General features: G+C 35.2%; 1 protein-coding gene across 1 annotated transcript in view; it reads left to right on the forward strand.

Moving 5' to 3' along the window:
- Window positions 1-23,993, forward strand: part of LOC150105146 (multidrug resistance-associated protein 1-like) — a 475,014-nt gene that overhangs the window by 303,559 nt on the left and 147,462 nt on the right. Inside the window, exons 19-20 of the mRNA XM_090396181.1 lie at window positions 9,073-9,286; window positions 21,419-21,635. Of these exons, the coding sequence (XP_090252307.1) occupies window positions 9,073-9,286; window positions 21,419-21,635 (431 nt within the window). The remainder of the gene's footprint in view (window positions 1-9,072; window positions 9,287-21,418; window positions 21,636-23,993) is intronic.

Consider the following 23,993-nt stretch of genomic DNA (forward strand, 5'->3'; position numbering starts at 1 on the left):
GATTCATTCTCTCTATTCACTTCTCTACCTTCCAGCAGCAGTCTCTCCAAGCGACTCACACCATAACCACTCAAATGCAGTCCATCGCTCCCATACAGCTCACTTCGTCCCTCAAACTCATTCCACACATTAACAAACTGTACACCCATCTCCTCACACATTTCAGCCAGAATACCATTCATAATCCTTGCTCTCCGCCTCATTTCACCACAATCATACCTAGGCAACACACTGACCACCCTTCCTGTCACACTATTCTCTTTTATCTTTCCAAGCAGTCTCTTGACATTCATTTTGACATGCTCTTTGTTCTCTCTCAAATCATTTGTACCAATTAATACAATTAACTCTTTTGCTCGCTCCCGCCTCATATCCAATGCCTCAATCACTCTACTTACTTTACCGCCTGGAAAACATACCTTGTGCATTTTATCCTCTAGCACACCTTTAATAATGGAGTCGCCATACAACGCCACTCGCTCATCTTTCGTTAACTCTTTCATGCCATCATGATTTATTTTAATAGTTTTGACCTGAATTCTCTTAATTTCATTCCGCATCCATTTCATTTCTTGCCTCATCCAATCTAATTCACTTTCCGAACCTCGCGACACATTCTCTCTATCATTAAATCTTTCTAACTTTCTAACTCTCGACCCCCTCTTCTCACGTTCCCTCTCATTCAACCTTCTTTGTTTCCGTACTTTCGGTCCAACATACGTCCAACTTTCACTATCTTTCTTCTCACTTTCACTCTCATTTATCTTTCTTTGTTTCCGTACTTTCGGACTAACATGCGTCCAACTTTCGCTATCATTCTTCTCACTTTTACTGTCATTCATCTTTCTTTGTTTCAGTACTTTCGGTCCAACATGCGTCGAACTTTCGCCATCATTTATTCTTTCGATTTTTTTTACTTGCGATTTCTGCATTACGCAAGTTCTACTTTCATTCGTTCTCTCAATTTCATTTCTTTCCACCTCACTTTCGTCCCTTTTAACATCCGTTACGGTTGTCAAATCGCTCTTTTTCTTTTTTCCTGATTTTTTAACATTTTTTCGCTTCTCTTGCTCACCATCCATTTCTTTCAAACGTGCAATCGCGACACAATCAGTACTAGCACTTTCTGTCATCAATTTCATATTCGCATTCATTAGTTCTTCGTTCAGGTCACACTTCGCACACACCCTTCTTCCATCCGCACTAAACATCCACAAATCATTTATGTAATCGAAGGAATACATATAACAGACCTCACACTTAATGAAACGACTGAAATCTACATTCAAATCATGGAATGACAATGCCGCCGCCATTTTTTTTTTTTTTTCCTCTCTGCCGGTTACTAGGTCTAATAATAACGATTTCGTAATTTAGTTTAGACAAGAAAAAAAAACCCACACTAATAATACCGGTAGCGTACAATGTTTACAGCCACTCTTACTCAAACAATTACGCATATATACTTAATTATTCCTAGTAAAAACTTATCTGAATCAGGAGCTCTTCAAAACACGTCACACTACTTGGCCCACTAGCGCCCCCCCTGCCCATATAGTGTCTTTGTTTTCAAGCTCCATGGTGTATTTTATGGAACTTGAAAACAAAGGCACTTGATCTTTTCTTGATGATCTGATTTTAAAAAAGTCCCCTTTCCATTGAAACATACAGGAAATTAACACACTGAATGTTGCCTTCATGTTTACAGTTCAAATTGGCTTCCCCTCACCCTCTTTTCTCTAACTTCACAGATCAAGCTAGTCTTTCTTGTTGTTCTTAAACAAGTGTGCTAGAGCAGTCCAAAATAAAAGTTCAGCATACATTCAGTGGCTAAAGTCAAAAACCCCAGCTTTACTCACTATAGTCAGTCTACACTATAGCGTTGTAATAATTGAAGTGGGGGGGGGGGGGTCATCAACAAATCTGATGCAGCCTTTGTAAAGTCCAAATAGCTTGCCTCTTGATCATATGGCAATTATTAAGTCTTCTGGTCCCTTGCTAAGACTGTTAGGTTCAACTTCTGCCCTTCCATATTTCCATTTCTCTCACACATCTGTATAGTACTATGACTATGTACAAGATTTGTAAAATAGGCAGCCCTCTTGACATAAATATTTTCTTCCAAGTCTTGTATAGATGACCTAGTCAAATCTCGCCCTTTGTATCATGAACTGTTTACATCATGTTTCTTCTGATCTTTTGCTAACAAGACATCAAAAAGATGATTGTGAGTTTGACATAGGGAGTACATATGCAGGTATAAACTTCACAGAACAAAAGAAATGTGTGGAATTACAGGGCAGAGAACTATGATAAATTAAGTAACAGGTTGGTGATATGCAGTGTCGATCAATTGAAGAGGAGAGAAATTAGCAATTACTAGGACTTGGTCTGAAATCAGTTACTCATAGTAATGTCAGATTGTATTTCCTAAGTTAAGAGAATACATAAAGTAGGGATGAAATGTGGGAATTGTGGAATTATGCAGGAGTTTTGTAGAAAGAGGATGTCATGGAGGAATTGGCATATGAAATGAGATTGGCTGAAGCACTAAAGCAGAATCCTAAAGAATTCTTTAGTTATATTGCTAGTGGAAGAAGGGGTGAATATAGAAGACTAATTTTAGTTGCTGGAGATGGAATGCAGGTTGATGTCTAGCATTTCTTGATCTCAGCTATTTTTCTCTTCCTTGGACTTTAGATTCCCCCCCCCCCCCACCCTCAAGTCCTGGAAATTTCTGGGACTATACAATTTTGCTCATGAGAATTTTTTGAAAATATTTTTCATATATAAATATAAAGTTTTGGCGAGTCCAAGCATAAGCCAACATGTACTACACCTGGTAGTACATGTTGGGGCAACTCGTAGTAAAAGTTTATTAAGCTCTGATCCCTGTCCTTAGTATTTTCCCATAATGTAAAACACATCTCCTAGGAGATGTATGCTGTTATACATTATGGGAGGAGGTCACTACCCAGACCGGTTTCGAGGTCGCATCAGTGAGTAGGTAGACCCAGATGTAAATACTGAGGTTGCAGTGATATGGAGGTTATTTCTTTACTATACGAGTTGTCAAGAGGTGCACCAATAAATAACTGAAATAAAGAGCCAACAGACTTCATTTTGGTGATGCAAAATTATTCAAATTAAGTGGATATTGAATCCCACATTTTCTTAGCTGAATAAGAAACTCTGGGATAGGAAATCTAAGAGTTTCATGCTGAATATAGAAACTGTATAAAGTTTCGGCGAGTCCAAGCATAAGCCAACACCTGGTAGTACATGCTGGGGAAACTCATAGTAAAGGTGGATTAAAGAAAATACTAAGGACAGTGATCAGAGTTTAATCCACCTTTACTACGAGTTCACTATATATATACAGGGTGTTCGGGATAAATTTGACATATTTATAATTAATTATATTTTTCCGTAAGTTACATGTATTAACACACACTTCTCTTCATTTAAAAGTTTGGACCCTTCTTCATTCATATACAAGATGTCAGAAAGGATGGATAGCTGGAACCCACCTGAATCATGGAAGAGAATAACTTGTATCATGATGATTCGTGCCCGCCATCAAAATAAGGATATTACGACTGCTGCCCAATGCTCCTTGAATACAGTAAAAACAATCAGGCATGAACTAGAGACTTGCAATGGTGACTACGAGGATGTAGCAAGAAGAAAGATCCCTAGCAGACGATCTCATTGCGTTCGTACAGCAGAATTCCTCGCAAATCTGCAGGAACAGGTGTTGAAGAACCCTGGCATTGGAAATCGGGCTTTGTTCGTGGAGTTGCTAACTGTAGTCAAGCCCTGGATAACAAGGGTAGCCAATGGTAGGCCGTATGTATGGCAGCAGGATTCGGCCCCTTGCCACACCTCTGGGAAAAGTCAAAAATGGTTGTCTGAAAATTTCTACGACTTCACCAGTCCAAATGTTTGGCCTCCAAACTCCCCAGACCTTAACCCCATGGATTATTTTGTATGGGGCGCAGTTGAAAAAGACACCAATCGCACTTCCAGTAATACAAAAGCCCAGTTAATGGATAAAATTAAAACAGTTTTTGCGGCCCTTCCCAGGAAGACTGTAGCATCAGCTTGTTCGAGGTTCCGAAGCAGAATTGAAGCTGTGATCGATGCTAATGGTGGTTATTTTGAGTAAATCTTGTTGATAGTATTGTAATTAACTCTGCCTGTAATGTTTTTTTGTCAATTCATTAAATTTAATAGATACAAAGAAGATTTTCTTTTTCCTTACGAAACTGTCAAATTTATCCCGAACACCCTGTATATGTAGGAAGTATTTTACCTTGGGTATAATAAATGTTAAAGATACCAAGCTATTTTAAACCTGGTTATGCTCCATTTCCCAAGTAAGCAAACAGACAAATATAAGTCAAGTTTGCGCCTGCACGTAATGCAAGTCTAGCTGACCCTGCAGGTAGTGCAAGACATTTTAAACCAGGTTTAAAATAGCTTGGTATCTTTAACATTTATTATACCCAAGGTAAAATACTTTCTACATTTATATCTCCTCCTGAGATTTTTATTTATTAAAGTTAAAACGCCTTATGGTAACTTGTTCTGGTAAAATACTTATAAGCTCTGTATTACTAAAATCTTGATATTTCTAGCCTGGCTCCCACTGATGAGACCTCAATAAAGGTCGAAACTGGTCTGGATAGTGGCCCCTTGCGTTTAATACAAAGCATCATATCTGGGTCTACCTACTCACTGAGTACATCTCCTCCAGGAGATGTGCTTTGCATTATGGGTAAATATTAAGATTAGTGATCAGAGCTTATTCTACTTCTACCATGAGTTACCTTGGTCTTGCACTACCTGCAGGGTCAGCTATCTTCTATATATTTATATATATATATATATATAGTGATGATGATCCAGAAATTTAAAAGTGAAAGCCCAGTTGAAAATTTACTCTGCCTTAATCATGGCATTCTATTTAGCAGTAACAAATTTTATAAAAATTATAAGAAAAATATTCAAATTAAGTGGATATTGAATTCCACATTATTTCTTAGCCAAATAAGAAACTCTAAGATATATATATAGAAATTATGTCTTGTTAAAAATTATTCTAAATTCCAATTCCTGCATTCGTAAGTCTGAATATTTTGAAAATCATTTGAGAATATTTTCCCGGTATATCTAATTCTAAATTTAAACTTTTTGCATCATCTGAATGAACAACAATACTGAAATATTTTTTTTATTTCCAGTGCTGGTTCCATTCATCCAATGTATGACTAAAACAATTATCCAGTTCTATTAATTCTTTAATTTTTGTTATTTGCTCTTCTTTTTTATGTTCATTGAAATCCAAAATTAATTTTTAAGTTATCTGGTTGGTTCTTTGGTAATGCATTATTCTTTGAAATCGATTTGCACATAAATGAACTGTTGGCAATTGTTCAAATTGAGATCTCATCTTTGGTTGTCAATTTTGTTACAATCTCACTTAATCTTCCTGCTTTACAAAAGTTTCAAATTGACTGCTCAGCCTTATTTCTTTTTTTGAGATACTTGAATGTTTGTATTTTCCTCAACCCTTCTTTTAAAATATGATTCATGCATAAGTTTTAAATGAATGATCAGTCCCCTGGTGTGCATTTCCTTCCATGAAATATTCTTTGGACAATAACAGCACTGAGCTTCCTCCTCAATTTTACATTTATTAAAGTGTTTCCAAACTTTGGATTGATTTTTTTTTTTTTGAAGCTAAAGTGAAAATATTGAAATTATAAAATTAAGAAAAATTTAAATTATAAATGCATTTTTTGTAGGGGATAAGAAGTGTTGAATAACAATAGGGAGGACCGACGACTGACAATTCAAGAGTGGGAAGTGTTTAGAATATTAAGTAACCTTGATGTTAATAAGGCTGTGGGATCGGATTGAATATCAGGATTGTTATAGGAATGTGTGAAGAACTGGCAGTCCCCTTGACTTGATTGTTCAACAGGAGTCTGGAAACATGAGCAGTCCCAGAAGAATGGAAAGAAGGAAAAATAGTGCCATTGTGTAAGGGAGAATCCAAGACGATAGTATCCAACTATAGGCCAGTGTATATATCAGGTGCTGTGGGGAAAGTGTTAGAGAGGCTGTTTAGATACAGAATACAAACCTAGATTGATGAGAATGAAAATCTTCTGAGAGAGAAAGAAGCATAGGTTCATTATGCTGCTCTCTCAGGAAGGTCTGCTGATCTCTCAGGTCATGCTTTAGTAACATGGTTATATTTTATAATAAGGTGACTAGTATATTGGTCAGATGAGATGCTTCTACAATGATTTATCTGGATTTTGCTAAAGCATTTGATAGAGAGTACCACATAAGCTACTGTTGAAATTGAGCAGAATATAGATGGATAGTCAGTAGCTTGGTTACAGAGATGGTTGACTGATAAGAGCCAGTGAGTTGTGATTAGGGTACAGTAGCCCAAAAAAAGGAAAGTTACAAGTTGGGTACCACAGGGTTCTGTTTTGAACCACTGTTGTTTAATTTATATATCAGTGATATACTTCAGAATGTGATTAATAAAAACTTTTATTATAAATTTGGTAATAAATTCTTGAAATTAACGTATTTTTCCTTGTATAAGACAAACCCTACTTTTTCAAACCCAAAATTAAGAAATCAATATTTTAAACATAAAACAGAACACATTTGATATTTTTTTAAATATTCAAAGTATATTTAGTAATTACGTAATAATTTTAAGATATATACTAAGAAATTATGCATCACTCTCAGTTCCAGGCATGTCATTTTCTTCATCACTATTAGTTCCAAACATATCACTTTCTTCAACCTCTACTGCATCACTGCTGTCTTCTGAGTCGCTGTCTATATATATATATATACATGAGATCATCCTCAGTTCCATCCATGGCATTGCTGATTCCATTTCTTGAAGGACTTCACGACCACCTCTTGCTTGACTCTCCATGAGTTTAGGATCCATTTGCATACTTCAGTAATGGTTGGTTTTTTTCACTCTTTTTGTCAGTGTCAAGTTATTACCTGCTTTTTGCATCCATTTATTCCATTCTTGTTTCATCAGAGCTTTGAAGGGCTTGTTGATAGAAATATCTTGCTGTAGCTGACCTGTAAGTCCACCAGGAATAACTACTAGCTGTGTTTGCAAATCCACCGCAACCCTTTTTGTCTTTTCTGTTAAATGTGCTTGGAACTGATCAAACACGAGCAGAGCTGGCCCCTTCAAGAGCCCTCCAGGTCTTCTCGACCAAATCTTTGCAAACTAAATAGCCATGATCTCTTCATTCATCCAGCCGTTCTCAAGAACTTGGACAAGAATGCCAGGTGGTATACTCTCTTTAGAATACGTTTTCCTTTTAAAATTGAGCATTGGGGGCAGTTTGGTACCATCTGCATAGCATGAAAGGACAGCAGTATAGTGTGTCTTTTCATGACCACTTGTTTTGACCCCTTTCATATCAACAGTTCTGTTGGAAGGCAAATCAAAATTGAGAGGCATCTCATCCATGTTTGCAATCTGACTTGGTTCAAAAGCATATTTTTTCTGAAGTTTTATGACATAGGAGTAAAACTGTTGGATTTTATTCTCATAAGCTGGTGGCATTTTCTGGGCTAATTTGGTTCTTGTTTTCATGGCCAACCCTTCTCTCCTCATGAAGTTGAAGCACCATTTTGCCTTTCCTGTGAAATCAACAATGTTCATTTCTCTTGCAAACCTTTTTGCCTCATATTGAATAAGCTTGATAACTAATAATTAAGGAATTGACAGCATACACTCGAAATATAAATTAAAACAACTTTTTGAAAGTTTATTTTTCACTTGGTCAAACTATAATAAATTTAGTTTAATCCTTTATCCAAGTGTGTACTTTCTGATATTTCGGCAACGTCACGTTGCCATCTTCTATGGGAACTTAAAATAAAGAACAGGTGCATGCAAGTACTACATAACATCAAATGAGAAAAGAAGCGAGGAAGCTACCCTTTTCCTAAAGTCCTGATGGTGTCCCCTGGCGGGCTATATTGGTAGTTATTGGCCTTTGGGCTGAAGTTCTTCAAGACTGCCCCAAATTTGGGAAACATATATCAGAAGAACTTCAGCCAAAAGGCCAATAACTACCAATATTGCCCACCAGGGGGCACCATCAGGACTTTAGAAAAATGGTAGCTGCCTCGTTTCTTTTCTCATTTGCTGTTATGTAGTACTTGCGTGTTCTTTATTTTAAGTTCCCATAGAAGATGGCAACATGATGGTGCCGAAATATCGGAAAATATTTATTAAAGTTGTTTTAATTTATATTTCTAGTGTACGCTGTCAATTCCTTAATTATTAGTTATCACGTTTAACCAGCATATAAGCCTTTCAACAAGAATTGAATAAGCTTGGTTGACATATCCCACTCTGGCACTGCTCCATAATCCAAGTCTTAAGCCTCTGCTCCAAGTTTGGCCATTTTGCTGGTTTTCCTCTTAAGATCCTCTTCTTTTTTGGCATCTTGAGTAGTTGTTCTTCCTGTTTTCTCCACTTTTTAATCATACACTCAGTGGTCAGAGGTCCAAACTGTCCCTCTGAAGCTTTATTTCCATGTTCTTTTGCATAATCAGTGACTTCTAACCTGAATTTTGAAGAATATGACAATCGTTTTTTTATTTTCGGACATTTTTATGGGCTGGTTCTCAAAATATTGTTAATGCATTAACTTACCCTGCCAATGAGTTGGAGATATATGAATGCTTTCAGAGTTCTGATTGGTTTATTCAGAATTAGCTGTTAATGACATCAATCAACAGAGTTAACAAAAGCTAGCAATTGGCATAAGCCTGTTTGCAGAGACGGGTACTGGCAGTTTTGCCACGGCAACTGCGGGTCTCTCAACCATTTATCCCCCCCGTGTATAAGACGACCACTAATTTTTGGTCTAAAAATTTTAGAAAAAAGTATCATCTTATACACAGAAAAATATGGTAGTTATTTGTCCAAATAAGTACAACATAAAAATTGAAAAGATTTGTTTAGCTTCCCTTTTTTATCTCCTTTTCCAATAGACAACTATCAAGGCTTAGTGGTACAGAAAGTGATTCCTCTGAGGTAGAAGAATCATATAAACGTTCCCTGTCTCGAAAGTCTTCAATTTCAAGCGGTGTTAGTAAGCTCAAGAGAGGATGGAGTGTAGCAAAAGAAGAAAAAAGCAAAACTGAATCAAAAATTACCTCTATTGGTTCTAAATTAACTCAAGCTGAGGCAATGGAAGAAGGATCAGTATGTCTTTTAAATTATTTTAATTTAAAAATCTGCTTGTTTGGAATAGTTAAATATATTATAATAAGTGTAGAAAGACCTAGATGTTGGTTACGTGCTACAATATATGGAATGACATATCAACCTGGTGCAGAGTGAATGGCCTACCATTTACATATGTATGGAGTAAATGTGATGGACAAAAGAACTTACAGTAATCTGCTGTTTATCCAATCTTCAAAATAAGTGATACATGAGTGTTCTTGTGCAATCAGACAGAATTTTATTGTTTCTTTGACCTTAACTCTGGCTGTCACTCTTCAGTATTTAGAAATATACTAAACATGATAAAATTCAATCTGATTGTACATGAAATGGTTACCAAAAATCATAACATTATTAGTAAAAAAAAAAAAATTCATCACTTTTTATTTTCTGAATGACATCCTAACAGGTGTAATCCCATAAAAAAAAAGTGACTTATGTATGACAGTTAATAATAAAATAAATTTTTGCCAATTAATTTTTGTAAAGCTAGCATATGATGGTCATACACAGCATAACTCCAGCAATAACTGGAATTTGCAGTTACTTAGCTATGCAATATTTTTGTCTGTTCTTCATTTCATCAATTTGCTGCTTTATAGTGCATGCTCTCTCTCTCTCTCTCTTTAAAATATACTTTCATTGTTGTTTAAAAATTAAACAACAATGAAAGTATATGGTGGTATATTAAGTATATGTGCAGTGTAGCAAGAGAAGAAATGTTATATGTAAACTGCCATCATTCAGTCTGTCCCATGACCTCTGCAACTGTTCTTCCAGTTTCACAATGAAAGTACACCACATTCCTCCTCCTCACCTGACAAACCTTACACCAAACCACCACAGAAAAGAACCATACTCCCAGCCTTACCTTTGACAATATCCAAATCACTAGGCAAGATAAGATTTCTCTCCTTGACATCAAGATGCTCTTGGCATAAACACATTACAACCATTGCCTCGGCAGCTTCCAAAAAATTAAGATTCCTCTGTTGCTCAAGGCATTACCTCTGAACAGCTATTAACCCTGTTCAAATCACAAATGTTGCATACATCAAGTACCATTCACGTATCTGGGGCAGTATCCCCAAAAGTTCCCTAAAAATACTTAATGCAACACAGAAGAGAGTGATAAGATTGATTAATGACTCATCTCTTACCAACTTATTCCAGCTGCTCTTGCACAGGCATTTAGCATCTTCTTCATGCGTCATCTATAAATATTTCCATGGTAAATATTTATCAGAATTATTATCAATAATTCCTAATGCTAATTCTAATTCCATCATAATTAGCATCAGTAATATACTAGATTCATTAAAACATGTGCAGCTGCCACTCATTACCCTCTTTACAGTCCAACCCCATACTCATAGAATGAGTTTTTCTCTTCCTTCGCTTTCATTCCTGCTGTGTCTATACACTGGAACAGCCTCCCTTCTCATGTTTCCAATGAATACACATGCTTTCAAATTTAATATGAATAAATTCCTCCTTTCTCAAATCTTCCCATACACAGTACTAACATACTGTAGGTTGACCAACTAACCTCTCTTGTATGACCCGACACACATACAGGGTGATCAAAATTAAAGTATCCCTGCTTAAGACCTTGTGGAATACTATCCAGTGATCCAAATGCTGCAAAACTTCGCAAAAATACATTGTGCATCAAGTGGAGTGATATCTATCTGAGAGGGGAGGCAGTTCCAAATTCACCACCAGAGATGTAGTAAAGAAACACCAAATGTGTGAAATTTGCATATCATGCAACTCGGCAGGTGCCAGTAGGGCTTAAAAAGATGGACACAGGATTTTTCCCTTCATTCTGGTTGTTAATACTGTCCACAGTGATGACACTAACCTTGCTCTAACGTGCTTTGCTCATGAAGTTGCACTACCTAAACAATTGTAATGCTGTTGCTGCGCTCTGAGAATTTCTTCACCTGAACAAATGTTGACGAGGTCCACTATCTCCATGTACTCTGCAATGAATAATTAGTAATTTTGAAGAAACAGGATCATTGGGAGTTAGACCTGGCTGAGGTCACAAACCAATCAGTTCACAAGTGAATGAAGTTGCTACTGCTGTTGTGAAGCAGGCCATGAATAATAGTGTTGGTTTCTGTAGTGCATGTGCTGTATCAAGACACAGGAGTTGTGCTCGCAGAACTTTGAAAATTGACTAACACTTGCTTTAACATTCCTTGCTTGAGTGGAGTTGGATGCTGCATGAATGTAGGTGATTTTGTGGTGAGATGAGGCTCACTTTCACCTGAATGTAGCTATGAATACCCATAAGTGCTGGGTATGGGCTATGCAAAACCCACATGCAATCCAACAAATTCTTTGCATTCACCCAAAGTTACTGTCTGGTGTGGGTATACAGCTTCATTTATCATTGGACCATTCTTCTTTGAGGACATTTGCCAGTCAAGTCCTGTGACCTGCTCGGTTACTGCTGAGAGGTATTGCAACCTGATAAAAAAATTTTGTTGTGTCACAGCTACAGCAGTGCCTGTGCATGGATTCCGTCATTTTCATGCAGGATAGGCTCATCCACACATCAGTCAATCCATACAGAAGGTTCGAGAACATTTCGCAAAAGCCAGAGTGATCAGCTATGCAGTTTCCCATAGCTGCCTCATTCACCTGATCTGATCCCCTGTGACTTCTGTCTCTGGGGATTTTTCAAAGACAGGGTTTATTGGGATCATCCTGATAATTTGCCAGCACTGAAAGACAGCATAATGTACCATGTACACCATGTACACAACATCAGTTCCAGCTAGTGCATTCTGTCATTGAACACACTGTGCAGTTTGTGGCATACTGGGAAGGGCAGCACATAGAACAGCACAGCCCATGAATGCATAATGGAAGAGAATAAAAATTTGTTATACTTGTGTCACTTTTCTCTTTATATTCATTGAAAAATTACCACATCTACATTTGAAAGTCCATCATACAGCACTCCTGGTGATGAAATTTGGGACTACTTTTATTTTCTTCAGTTATCGCTTCTGCATGATGCACAATCTATTCCTGCAAATTTTCACAGCATTTAGAACACTGGGTGGTGCTCCATGCTCCACAAGGCTTTAAACAGGGATACTTTAATTTTGATCATCCATATATATTTTTTAATATATATCTCTCTCTCTCTGTGTTCACTGGGCATCTACAGATGCCGTATGGTCACTCCGATGCTCGATGATGTTCCACACTAGGCCTCGCCATGTAGTCCTGTTGTTTGCCCTTCTGGCAGCCTCAACTCTTTGAAGATCAGTCACTCCACACATGCCATCCATCCATCCATCTCATTGATGGTCTACCCCTGCCTCTTTTTCCAGGAACTTTACCTTCTATTACTGTTCTGAGAAGTCCTCCTTCCATCCTTTCTATGTGTCCAAAATATTTTAATTTTCTTCTGTCAATATCCTTAAGGAGCCTTAAAGTTCTACTAATCTTTTCTAACACCCATTCATTTGTACGCCTTTCAGTGTATGATATCCTCAACTATTCCCCTTGTCTAACTCAGGGGTAACATTATTATAGAATGCGAGCAAGTTGCTAAAACATGACCTTCCTTTAGTAAACTCATGCTGTTCATTGCAAATTCGAGATTCTCACTGTCGTCCCATTTCTGAATGTGAGCCCTAACCAACCTTTTCAAAATCTTCACCACCACCACTCCTGAGATACTGATTGGTCAATAGTTGATTACATTGGTCTTTGCACCACCCTTGTGCAATAGGATTATGATGCATTCTTTCCATTCCTGTGGAATGTTTCCTGTTCTGTGACTCGGATTATATATCCTGGTCAAGAGAATAGTAAGTTCAGCTGAACACTCTTTATCAGTGCTGATATCCCATCAGTTCCTATTGCAAAATTCTTATTCAGTTTGTGCAACATCTCTAGTAATTCTTCTTCATCTACATGAGTTTCCTGTTGCATATACCATGTTGATAGTTTTTAGCATAACTGAGATCATTCTTATGTACACAGTATTCCTTCCACATCATCTTTTTCTTACAAATCTCTTGCTTAATTAGATTACATATCCATTTCACTCCTATTCTATTTATTCTTTGAACTCTAGGGACACGTTCTGATATTGCATCATTTAAGTATTTTTTTAAACACTTCTCGTGCACTGTCGATATCCTTTCCATCCAATAACTGATAACATGGCACAGAACCCAGATACCCCCCCCCCCCCCTTCAGGTTGTCATAATTTCCTGCTTTGTAGCTCAGCATGTAACCTTTTCTGAATGGAACATTCATAAACTTAGCTACTTCTCAAGGCAGTACCACATGATCACTGCCACCAAGCAGAGGGATAATAGTTACATCTTTAATGAACCCCCCCCCCTCCTTTCTGACACTATAAATCAGATCGAACCCTCTTTGACCTCTCAAATTCCTTCTGTGATATGCTGCTTGAGGAAGTTCTTCTCACGCAATTTCATAGCTACCCATTCAATGTTTGGATAATTAAAGTCACCTTTTATGATTACTCTTTTCATACCTATTGTATTTATTTGTTGATGCATTTCTTCTTCACTAGCAACCGATCCACCAGGTTTATAACTACATTCCACTGTGTATTTAATCTTGTTATACTCCACCTCACACCAGATGACTTCAAACTGACTGCCACATGAAAAATTGTTAATAGTATTACAGTCATAGGTCTCGATTCTAACTGGATTCAAGACATTTGATATCATTGGCAGTATGCTCCTCCTCTCCTATCCTATTTATCTTTCCTAAAAATACTGTACTTCTGCACTTGATACCAGTCAATATGTCTGCTTTTGATTGCCAATTCTCACTAATACCTACAACATGAGGTCCCAATATATTAACCAAGGCAACAAACTCTACTCCTTTGTTTCTGATACTCCTAACATTTGTACATAGACATAATAAATTACCTGAATGCTCTTTTGCATACATGTGCATGTGATCTTCATGACAGTTCAACAACTTGTAGATCTATGTTCTTATCTAGTTCCTTACTTATGCAGACATTAAACATGCTTGATAGGTCCAAACTGGATGAACACAGAATCATTCTCTCTTTATAATCATTTTCATAATAATAACAACCATTCTCATCATTAACACAGTTACCTTTCTCAGTCTTGACTCTCCCCTCTTCCAACAACCCTTTCATGTCCTCTCTCATACTGAACTCATCGCTAGTTAAGTCGTTAGCCTAGTACAATTACGATCTTGTTTACTTTTCTGTTTTTCAATTGCTTGTGTTATATTTTTAATTTTTGCACTAAGGAAAACTTGATGTTATAACCTGCTCATCAATGGTATGTTTTATGATAGAGTCAAGATATCAAATAACATCCCTCTTTTTATGATTAACTTTACTTACCAAATTTTTGTCATTACACCCTAATTTACCTGATTCCATGCTTTGTTTTCCATTTTCTGCTTATAGCCTCAACTTGCTGTAGTTCTCTCGTCATCTGTCTAATAATCTGCTTTAGTCTAGTGATCTCATGTGTTAAATTATTTTCAATATCCTCTTTAACATCATCTTTAGTGGAGAATACTTTCTTGTTCACTACTTCGCTGCTCTTGTTAGCGTTTTGTTTCTTCTGTGTTTTTGGTGCCATTTTATACCTGTATTTAATATTAAAATATTACAATAAAAATATGTTAGAAAGACACTAAATACTCTAAAAACACAAAAATGTACTCTGATACAATATAAAATTCTAATTTTCTAAGGAAAAAATATGATAAAACAGATAAAAATCACCAATTTTACACAGGCGCTAAATTACACCGACCACTCACAATATAACCTTGAACCCAAACAATATGATATTATAGTTGACTGGAATCCCAAAATAGGAAAGGAATGAATAGGTTCTGTAGGCCCATATGGATATGGTATAAGAAATGATAGAGGTGATAAATGTATTGAATTTTGATTAAAATATAAATTTGTAATTGCAAACTTTTTATGAACAAAAAGAAAAAGAAGGTATATGTGGAAATCTTCTAATGGTACACATACTAATCAAATACAGTAGTAAACAAATTAATCTGAACAAGCTGAGTTTTTTTGTCAAGCTTTTGGTTATGGTTTGGTCAGTTCACAATTTTGGTTTTAATTCACTATTTTAGTTGAGTACTATTAATAAACATTGTTAACTGTCTCTACAATGTTTATTAATAGTATTGTGCATTTTTAATAGTGTAAACAAGTTGATATTTGTAGTATTTCCATCTTATGTAGCTATAAAATGGATACATCTCCAAAAATGCATTCATATGTATTCTTTGAGTAATGGATGTCTCAGCACACATCCATTACTCAAAGACAAATTGCCAGTGAGTGTGGTGCTGGTTTGGATACTTTTGATGCAATTTTAAAGAGGTTTAGGGAAAAAAAGTACCTATTCTCTTAACAGAAAAGGAAAATGTGGGCAAAAAAATAAAACTACACTTACTCAAGATCATTTACTAGTTAAGAAAAGCAAAATGAATCCAAGATTGTCTACTGTAGACTTAAATAGAGACTTGGCAGCTAGTGGGATTAATGTTTCTGACATGACAGTCTGTTGGAAACAGGGAGGACAGCCCACAGACCAAAAAAGAAACAACTGTTGATGAAGGCTATGCAGAAAAAGAGGTTCCAGTATGCAAAGATGTACCAAGACTGGACTGTTGAGAAGTGGAAGAAAGTCATATTCTCAAATGAGAGCCATTTCTGTGTTCAAGGAAAGTGAATATCCTATGTTTGTAAATCAGCAGCTGAGAAGAAACAAACTCCTAAACACCCAGCTAAAATTATGTTATGGGGGATCACCTGTGCCTGCTGATGGTATGATGATAAGTGACCAATACATAAAAATATTGGAGAAAAGAGTGGTCACACATGCAAAAAAATGAGATCCATGTGACACTTCAAAAAAGTGAAAGAGTTACTCAAAAATCACAACATCCAATTCTTCAATCCAGGTAACTCTGCTGACATTAGCCCAATAGAAATTTTGTGGGTCATACTGAAAAAGAGACTTGGAAAATTGAATTTTGATACAAAGGATAACTTAATACAATCCATTTTAAAAGTATGGTTTCAAGATGCAGAAATAAGAAAAATTTGTTTTATGTTGGTAGAGTTCATGCCTAGGCGAACTGATAAACTTATTAGGAACAGAGTGTATGTAATTTATGTATGCACCTAATAAACTTATTAGGTGCATACATAAATTATTAGGTAAAGTTGGAGTTTAATTTTTGTATTTATTTTCTTGTGAAATTAAAATTTTTCTTTAAAATGTGAGTGTTTGGATTAATTTGTTTGCTACTGAAGATTTAATATGATCAGTCAGAGATATAGAAACAGAATAACAGATGCAAAAGTTACTGTGGAACAGACCCAGACTTGTGAAAATCACAATAAATATAAAGTTAAAAAAGATAATTAACAGATTTAGAACATTCAAATTGGATACAGCTAAATTAAATAACAGTTATGCCAAGACTTTATTTCAGAATAAGATAGCACATTATATTGAAAAGAAAAATGATCCGAACAAATGAATCAAGATGGAAAGAAGCAATATCGACTGCAGCAGAAAAAAGGTATCAGAAAAACAAAGAGCTAATTTAAAAAAGCCATGGATCACTGAAGAGATACTCTAACTAATGGATAAAAGAATAATCCAGAAAAATAACCTTAATGGAAATGAAGAATATTTAAAGATTAAACAGAGAAATACAAAATAAATATAGACAAGAAAAACATAGGTGGATCAATAATAATTGTTAGAAGTAGAGAAATTAAATAAAGATAATGAAATTGTAGAGTTACATTCAAAAATAAAATTTCTTAATAACCAAAAGAAAATAGCAAGACAATAGTTGAAAGATAGAATAAGAATGTTATTATAAATCCAGAAGATAAGATACACCAATGGAAGGAATACCCAACAGAACTGTATAATGACTATATGCAAACTTATTCTATTCTATTCCCTCAGCCATAGGGCTGGTGGAGGTAGCTATATGCTACCATACTAGGGAAATGATTATGAGCAAGGTTGTTTCCCATTGCCTTCCTTGCCGTAGTATATCCTATGACTGTAGCCTGTGTGTTCACGGGGCCAGTTTGCCTGCTAGCAGGATGAAAAATCACAGATAAACTGGTGGTAAAAACCCTGCTGTCCATGCCCAAGACTGGCTAACTTGGCAATGGCTGAGGAAGATAATTAAGCTCCTCGCGTCGTTGATGAGAATTGAACCTAGAACACTCCTTCCCTAAGCATATGGTTGCGAAGCGTGTAGCCACTAGGCTAACTGCGTGGACATAGGCAAACACGTGATCACTATTAATGCATATAATTCAGGTATATTTAAAGGAGAAATAGTAAGTACAATAAAGGAACTACCAAATTGTAGAATAATGGGGTGTGATAGAAAATCAGCTGAATTAAAAGATAGGGGGGAAAGGAACAGACATTTTAATAGAAATAATACATGATACAGGCATAGTACAGAAGACTTTGTAAAATCTATTTGCATTCCTATACCAAAAAAGAATAATGCAGCATAATGTAAAGATTTTAGAACAATTAGTATTATATCTGTTGCTTCAAAGTATTGAAAATAATAAAAAATATAATGTTTTCTAGAATTAAATGCCAGCAAAAGAGGATTCATGCCAAGAAAAAGTACAATTAATGCAATTTATGAATTAAACATTGTTGTTGAAAGATCAAGAGAAATAAATAAAAACATATCTATGCTTTATAAACTTTCAAAAAAAGCATTTGACACAGTAAGCCATGAAAAGTTAATAGAAATATCATCATCATTGTCATCATCAAATTCCTGATATTCCCTCAAGGGGTGTACAGGATATGATAGTACTACATGAAAAATTACATCATTCCTAATTTCCTATCTACAATTTTCCTCCAAATCAGTCGGTTACCTGTCAAGACTCCAACATTATCAAACCTTATATTTCTATCTTCTAAGGCACTTTACTGTATCAATCCACCTATATCTTGTTTTATCTTCCTCTGGGTCTTTTTCCTGCCAACCTGGCAGAGAACACTTGTTTTGCTGATCTTTCCTCTCCCATTCTGTTTAAATGACCATACTACCTGAGATTAATTCTGCTAACACATTCCTGGATGCTGACAATGTCAAGTTCTTTCCTAATATCCTCATTTTTAATATGATATTGCCATTGATGCCATCTGTTCATGCAGATAATCTTTCTCAGGACTCTCATATCTGTGGTCTCTAGTCTTTGGTCAAATGTTTACTTCTGACCCTGCTCTCAGATCGATAAGTTAAAATTGGCTTGAATACAGACTTGTATACAGCTAATTTAGTGTTCCAACTAATTTCTCTCTTATTCCATATAAATATATTCAGTTTAATTCCTACCATACCAGCTTTGTTGATTCCATTGTCTATTTCCATATTTAATTTACCATCTTCACTAAAAATTGTGCCTAAGTAGCTGAAATGTTTTACTTGTTCTATAGGTTCTCCATTCACAATTCAGTTGATATTTTCAATGTTTCTGCCTATTTTCATTTTCTTTGTCTTTTTAATGCTGACCTCCATACCATATCTATTTCAACAGTCATTCACTTTAGTCATGGAATCTTGCAGACTTGTAGCAGATTTATTTAGAAGTATGTCATCCGCATAAAGCAAAGAGCTGAGATTAATATATCCAATTTTGATATCAGGTTTAATACCACTTTCCTTCATAATGTTCCCCATATAGATAACGAATAACAGAGGGAATAATGTACATCCTTGTCTGACACCAGATTTAACATTAAACCACCTTCCTGTACTTCCTTCAATTCTAACCACTGAACATCTCAAATAAAGACTATGCATTGCCTGATGTAATGCCTCATTGACACCATATAACTGTAGTGTTTCGAATAGCTTCTTTCTTGGCACCTTGTGATATGCCTTTTCCAGATCTACAAAACTTAAATACAAATAAAGACTATGTATTGCCTGATGTAATGCCTCATTGACACCATATAACTGTAGTGTTTCGAATAGCTTCTTTCTTGGCACCTTGTGATATGCCTTTTCCAGATCTACAAAACTTAAATACAAATCTTTGTTATATTTCCATGATTTCTCAATTATTTGTCGTAAAGTGAAAATCTGACCCTGACAGCCTTTATTTGGCCTGAATCCAGCTTGTTCTTCACCAAGCTTCTCTTTTTACATAAGTATTTTATTAGCATAAAATTTTCACTCTAGTATCAAGGGCATCTTCACTATGATTTTCAAATTAAACAAGAATAGAAACTGGTAGATTTGACAATGAAACTGAATCTAAATAGAAATGGTGGACTTAAATTATATTAAATTATGGAAAATAGTTCTTATTCACAAGTTCGAGATTTAAGTTAATTTCTTTATATTTTAATTTTTCTTTATTTATTTTAAATCTTTTGTTAAAGTTATTTTTCCCAGAATCCATGAGACTAGATCATGTGCAGTGTGTGTGTGTGTGTGTGTATTTCTTTATTGAATCTACCGATTTCTGTTCTTGTTTAATTTGAAATACTGAACATGCTCTTGATCCAAAGGCAAAACTTTTATGTGAATAATATATTTACAAAGTTAAATCCATATCATGTTTAACTGGACTTTATAGAATCATAATACATTAAAGGTTTGTGGTAAAATCCGAAAAACCATGGGCTCATCATGGAACACACAACATATTTTTTTATTTCATACTGAATTTTAAATCCATTCAAAATTTTTGCATTTGCAACACACACACACACACACACACACACACACACACACACACACACACACACACACACACACACACACACACACACACACACACACACACACACACACAGACACACACAGGCAGTGAATTCCACTCATACACCACTCCTTCTACATAAAAAACACTTCTCAATCTCTTATTAATGTTTCAAGATGGCTATAGGCCCTATCATTTGAAAAATCTCTCTTATATCCATTCAATATCCATCCAGATATGGTCTAATCAGGACCTTATACAATAAAACTACTATCATCTTTATTTCTGCTGATCATTGACAACCTTAGTATTGCAATAATCTTGATTTTTATTTTTATCACCTTTATGCTCCTTATTTCATAGGTAAATTTATAGAAACTTAGAAAGTTTCAGTAATCCTTTATCCAACTGTAAGAGGTATCTTCACAACTGGGATATTTGTATAGAGAGACTCATGACAACATTAATTGCCTTAGTGTTCCACAATGCAAAGCACATCCTTTAATAGCATTATACACACCCAAAGCACACATCCAAAAGGATGTGTGCTTTGCATTATGGGATACTAAGGCAATTAATGTGAAGTTACAAGCCTCTATATACGAGTAGCCTAGTCATCAAGATACTTCACATGCAAACTTTGTTAACTTATTGTTTACTCTTGAATAAAGGATTGAAGAAGAATATAAATTCTTGGCATCTTTAATTTAATAGATCATGGAGCTTATAAGAATACAACCCTCAGCAGCAGGGTTGCCTTGGCATACACTACTGAAGACATGAGCTTTATTTTGCAGCTTGTATATCCTTGTTTTTCCCTCCTGAAATGAAGCCTTTTAGGCTTTTGTCTCTGATGTGGGATTGCTGTGGTATTAAACAGAAGGTTTTTGCTTGGTCTCTGATGAAAACCAACAGTTCAAAACAGCTGTCAGGCCAGTGACACCTGAAAGCACTAATAAGAGGTAAATGTGCGGAATCCCAGGAAGAGATCATGCACTTTTAAGTAGTGCAAGCCAAGGCAACTCTGATGCTAAGGGTTGTGTTCTCATAAGCTCTCTGGTCTATTTTTAGAAATCTTCTAATTTCTATACATTTCATTATGAAATAAGGATGGAATTATAATACCCCTAGTTCTATAAATTTTAGGAATTTTTTTTTTATATTTATATTTCTTTATCTATCATTCATTGCAATTTCTGAGTTAATGATCTCTTATCCACCATTATGTTGTATATTGCACTGCTTTCAATCTTTTTTGCATATTTTAAAATTAATATCTAGTTTCTAATTTCAGGTAAAATGGGAAGTCTATCTTAAATATGTAAAAGCACTTGGTTATTGGGGTACAGTGATAACCATATTTGGATTTGCTGCTTCTTATTCTTTCAACATTGCATCTAGTTTGTGGTTAGGTGCATGGAGTGATGATGCTACTGATCCTGCAAAACTATATGACATAGACCTTCGTAATTTGAGACTAGGAGTATTTGGTGGCTTAGCAGGTGGTGAAAGTAAGTGTTTCTAATTTCCTCTTTATTTACTTACATATACATTTCCAATTTGAGTTGTAGTATATGGATGGGATTTTGTTATTTCTTGAAAGATTCCTTTTTTTAAAAAGGAATTAAGTACAAGTAACCCTCGTATAACGTGGATTTTAGGTTCCACAAAAATGCTGTGTTATATAAATTGCGTTATGCGAGACTCAGATCACATAGAAAAAGTAGGATTAGGTTCCGAAATCGTTTTTTTTTTTTAAAGATTATATAAACAATGACATATCCAACAAAAATATATTTTTATTTAATTCAGATAATTCATGTAAGTTAAGAAAACATATAAACCATGAAACAAATACATAGTATAAAATTATAAAAAATTATAAATTGTACGTAAACTTCATTGCACATAATACATAAATGTTTTAGGCAAAATAAAATAAAGTGTATATTTTAATCGGCATCGCTCTCTTCAAAACTAACATTTCGTAGATGTTCTTTATTTATGAGTGGCTGGACGTCGTCATCACTTGAAATCTCGTGGACATAATTTGTATAATTCTCATTGCATACTTCGGTTGGTTTAGTTATCAAGAAGTCAGTAATAAGATCTTGCTTACCACTACGCTGCATTTTATTAAGTTCATAATATGGAGCTAAACAAATATCCAATTGTCTCTGGAGTGCTCCATTGGGAGGTCATTATCCATAAAATAACTTTCTTGCCAAGTGCAATCCTTCTGCCAATTTCTTTAAACTGAATTCTTTAATGGATTTATCATAATCAGAATCTTTGGTAGAACTTTCCCCGCCATTTGGTTTAATGTCATCTATTAATTGTACCAGTTCCTCCTCATTTAAATCTATTTCTCCATCAATTAATTCACTAATTTTGTTTTCAACCATATTGCAAAAGCACTCTAAATGGCCATTACTATAAAAAAAATTTTTTTTTACATAAGAAAAAGCATTACATATTGTGTGTAACTCACCAAAAAATAAAGTTATCAGCTTGAGATTAACACACCTATGATTTTTTAATGTGCTTTCCTGGTAGAAAACGAAGACAATTTTCAACAATAAATACTTTATACGGTAAACAATTGACATACATGCATGCTACAGAGTATTTCCCCTAATATAAATTCACTACTTATAACTACATGCGCGATATGGGCAGACGCAAATTTAACGAAGATAAAATTTGATTTTTAAGTCTCGCGTTGAAAAATATATGAAAAGATAAAGGGTTACTACAGTTTGTGGACCATCTTATATCGAAACCGCATTGTATAAGTACCGCATTCAACAAGGGTTACTACAATTTGTAGACCACGTTATATCAAAACCGCGTTGTATAAGTACCGCATTATACGAGGGTTACCTGTCTTTTTAAGTGACATTAATACTACTGAGCAGAGTCCATCTAGTTATAACCAGAATGAATACATACAGTGGTATCATTTTAACTGTATTGCATATAGTTGCTTGGTTAGCTGAGTGGTTAGTGTATCTGCTCTTCAATCAACAGGTCATGGGTTTGAATCCTGTTGCAGGTATGGATGTTTGTGATTGTCTTTAGGCGAGAAATAAATCTCATCACCTGATGTGAGACCAACATTTATTGGAAGCCTGAAATGGCTTGAAATAGTTCCATATTTGTTCTCAATAGTTTCTGGACTATGTAAAAAAAAAAAATATATATATATATATATATATAATTTATTTACTTGAGAAACGGTTGAGAAGGATTGTGGAAGAGATGCATGGTGAAGAACAAGGTTTGGATTCAGGCCAAATAGAGGCTGTCAGGATCAGATTTTCACTTTATGACAAATAGTTGAGAAATCATGGGAATATAACAGAGATCTGTATTTAAGTTTTATAGATCTGGAAAAGGCATATGACAAGGTGCCAAAAGAGAATCTATTCAAAACACTACAGTTATATGGTGTGAATGGGGCATTATATCAAGCAATACTTAGTCTTTATTTGAGTTGTAAGTCAGCAGTTAGAATAGAAGAAAGTACAGGAAGATAGTTTAATGTTAAATCTGATGTCAGACAAGGATGTATGCCATCCCCTCTGTTATTCAGTATCTATATGGATCACATTATGAAGGAAAGTGGTATTGAACCTGATGTCAAAATTGGAGATGTTAATGTCATCTCTTTGCTTTCTACAGATGATGTTATACTTCTAAATAAATCTGCTACAAGTCTGCAAGATTCCCTGACTAAATTAAATAACTGTTGTATATGGTATGTATATGGACTAGATACATCAAGGTCAGCAATAACAAGACAAAGACAATGAAAATAGGCAGAAGCATTGAAATTATCAACTGCATTGTGAATGGAGAACCTATAG

The sequence above is a fragment of the Typopeltis vanoorti genome, chromosome 7 (genome assembly GCF_054136105.1).
Source record: "Typopeltis vanoorti isolate ZY-2024b chromosome 7, IOZ_Tvanoo_1.0, whole genome shotgun sequence".
NCBI classification, from domain to species: Eukaryota; Metazoa; Arthropoda; class Arachnida; order Uropygi; family Thelyphonidae; genus Typopeltis; species Typopeltis vanoorti.